This window comes from Kryptolebias marmoratus, linkage group LG14, assembly GCF_001649575.2.
Source record: "Kryptolebias marmoratus isolate JLee-2015 linkage group LG14, ASM164957v2, whole genome shotgun sequence".
Taxonomy (NCBI): domain Eukaryota; kingdom Metazoa; phylum Chordata; class Actinopteri; order Cyprinodontiformes; family Rivulidae; genus Kryptolebias; species Kryptolebias marmoratus.
Genome location: NC_051443.1, coordinates 1,879,720 through 1,881,755, shown reverse-complemented (window position 1 = coordinate 1,881,755; position 2,036 = coordinate 1,879,720). Strand labels below are relative to the sequence as shown.

The 2,036-nt window shown below is 45.7% G+C and overlaps 1 protein-coding gene across 1 annotated transcript in view; it reads left to right on the top strand.

The window, feature by feature from the left end:
* The window catches only part of ap3b1a (adaptor related protein complex 3 subunit beta 1a), a 90,106-nt gene that overhangs the window by 39,946 nt on the left and 48,124 nt on the right, over window positions 1-2,036 (top strand). The window contains exon 19 of the mRNA XM_017438592.3: window positions 1,544-1,694. Coding sequence (XP_017294081.1) covers window positions 1,544-1,694 — 151 coding nt within the window. The remainder of the gene's footprint in view (window positions 1-1,543; window positions 1,695-2,036) is intronic.

Sequence of the window (2,036 nt, the reverse complement as noted above, 5' to 3'; positions counted from 1 at the left end):
GGATGTTGTAGGGTTGTGTTGGTTAACGTGACTCTGCAATATCGCGTGGACATCGGGGACAGTTCCTCTGGATTGGCAGACCGGGGTGGTGGTCCCCTTATTCAAAAAGGGGGACCGGAGGGTGTGTTCCAACTACAGAGGGATCGCACTCTTAAGCCTCCCTGGTAAGGTCTATTCGGGGGTTCTGGAGAGAAAGGTCCGTCGGATAGTCGAACCTCGGATTCAGGAAGAGCAGTGTGGTTTTCGTCCTGGCCGTGGAACACTGGACCAGCTCTATACCCTCAGCAGGGTCCTTGAGGGTGCATGGGAGTTCACCCAACCAGTCTACATGTGTTTTGTGGACTTGGAGAAGGCGTTCGACCGTGTCCCTCGGGGAATCCTGTGGGAGGTACTCCAGGAGTATGGGGTACCAGGCCCTTTGATACAGGCTGTTAGGTCCCTATATGACCGGTGTCAGAGCCTGGTCCGCATTGCCGGCAGTAAGTCGGACTTGTTTCCGGTGAGAGTTGGACTCCGCCAAGGTTGCCCTTTGTCACCGATTCTGCAGCACAACATGTTATTCAATATTTTACACCTACTAAAATGCTAAAGTCAGTTGGTCTTGCCCCTGACTGGGGCAACCTATATAACCTCTGTATAAATGTGAATGATAGGTCATGTTAAGCAGCCTGTATCTGTGCCCATACTCTGGGCTCCTCTGGATATAATCATGGGAGGGCCTGCCTTCTCCAGTTCCTCAGGCGTGGTAGAGGCTCAGCTCCTTGAAGTCCTACCTCCTATCCGGGCCCCGCTGGGCCCGGGCGGGGTCGTGCCGTCCTCCCAGCTCCCCCAGAAGCCCTGCCCCTGAGATTATAGGAGAGACAAAATAGGGAGGCTAATGCCAGAACAACAATAAATAAATAAAATTGCATTTTCTGTTAAAATGCTGAGTGCTGAATGGCTTTGCTGAAATTGACTAAAAAAGGATAAAATAGAAATATCAAAAAGTTAGCCAGAGGCTAAAAGTAGCAAAAAGCTGGCTAAAAGCTAAAAAAAATTAAAAAGGCTAGCTGAAAGTAGCACAAGAAGATGAAAACAGAGCAAGTATACTGCAGCTGATTTCAAAGAGAACAATGTTTGTTGAAGCAATTGAGGACCTCTCAATGTAGTTCTATTGGAAAATAGAGAAAATATTTGAAAGTAAAATTAAATATTATAAAATGAATAAAACTCACAAAAACAAAAGAGGGAAGTCTGGGTCTCCCTGCTTAGGCTGCTACCCCCGCGACCCGACCCCGGATAAGCAGAAGAAGATGGATGGATGAAAAACAAAAGTCATAACACCCTTTCCTGAATAAGCTGAATGTTGTGATATATGAATGCCTGAAATAGCACAAAGTATGCTGAAGTATTTGGATTGGATAAAGAAAAATCAGGAGAACAGTAGTTTGAATGCTGGATTAGCGTTCACACAATAAATAAAACTGAATAAAGCCATTGAAAACAGGGATTTGAATGTGAATGTAAACAATGTCTTCTATTCGCCACTGCGTGGTCTGTACAGAGTCGGGCAGTGAAAGTGAGGAGGAGAGCAACGAAGAGTCAGAAAAGACCTCCAGTGATTCTGGAAAGAGTTCCAGTGAGTCTGAAAGGAGCTCCAGTGAGTCTGAGGCAGAACGAGAAAAGAAGAAAATCAAACCAGCTGTTGCTGACAGGTACAGTGAAAATATAACACATTTAAGATTTTTACGTCAATCCTTATCTGAGAAAAAGATGTAACCATGGGAACGCTGACAATCGGCACACATATGACCCAACATTGATCCGCTTCAATTATTTGGCTTCATGTCAACATTAGCAGGTCGGTAAAGGTAAAAAGTGTTCATATGCAGAGCTGCAGGCATGAGAGCGAGACTAATGTCCTCTATCAGTGTTCTTATCAGAAAGGCAGTGGAAATAGAGGTGTTCTTTAAATGTGCAATAAAGGTACACTTAGAAAACCAAGTTTTCAAAGATGAGTGGAGGGAGACAGATCCCCCCCCCCCCCCCCCCCCCCC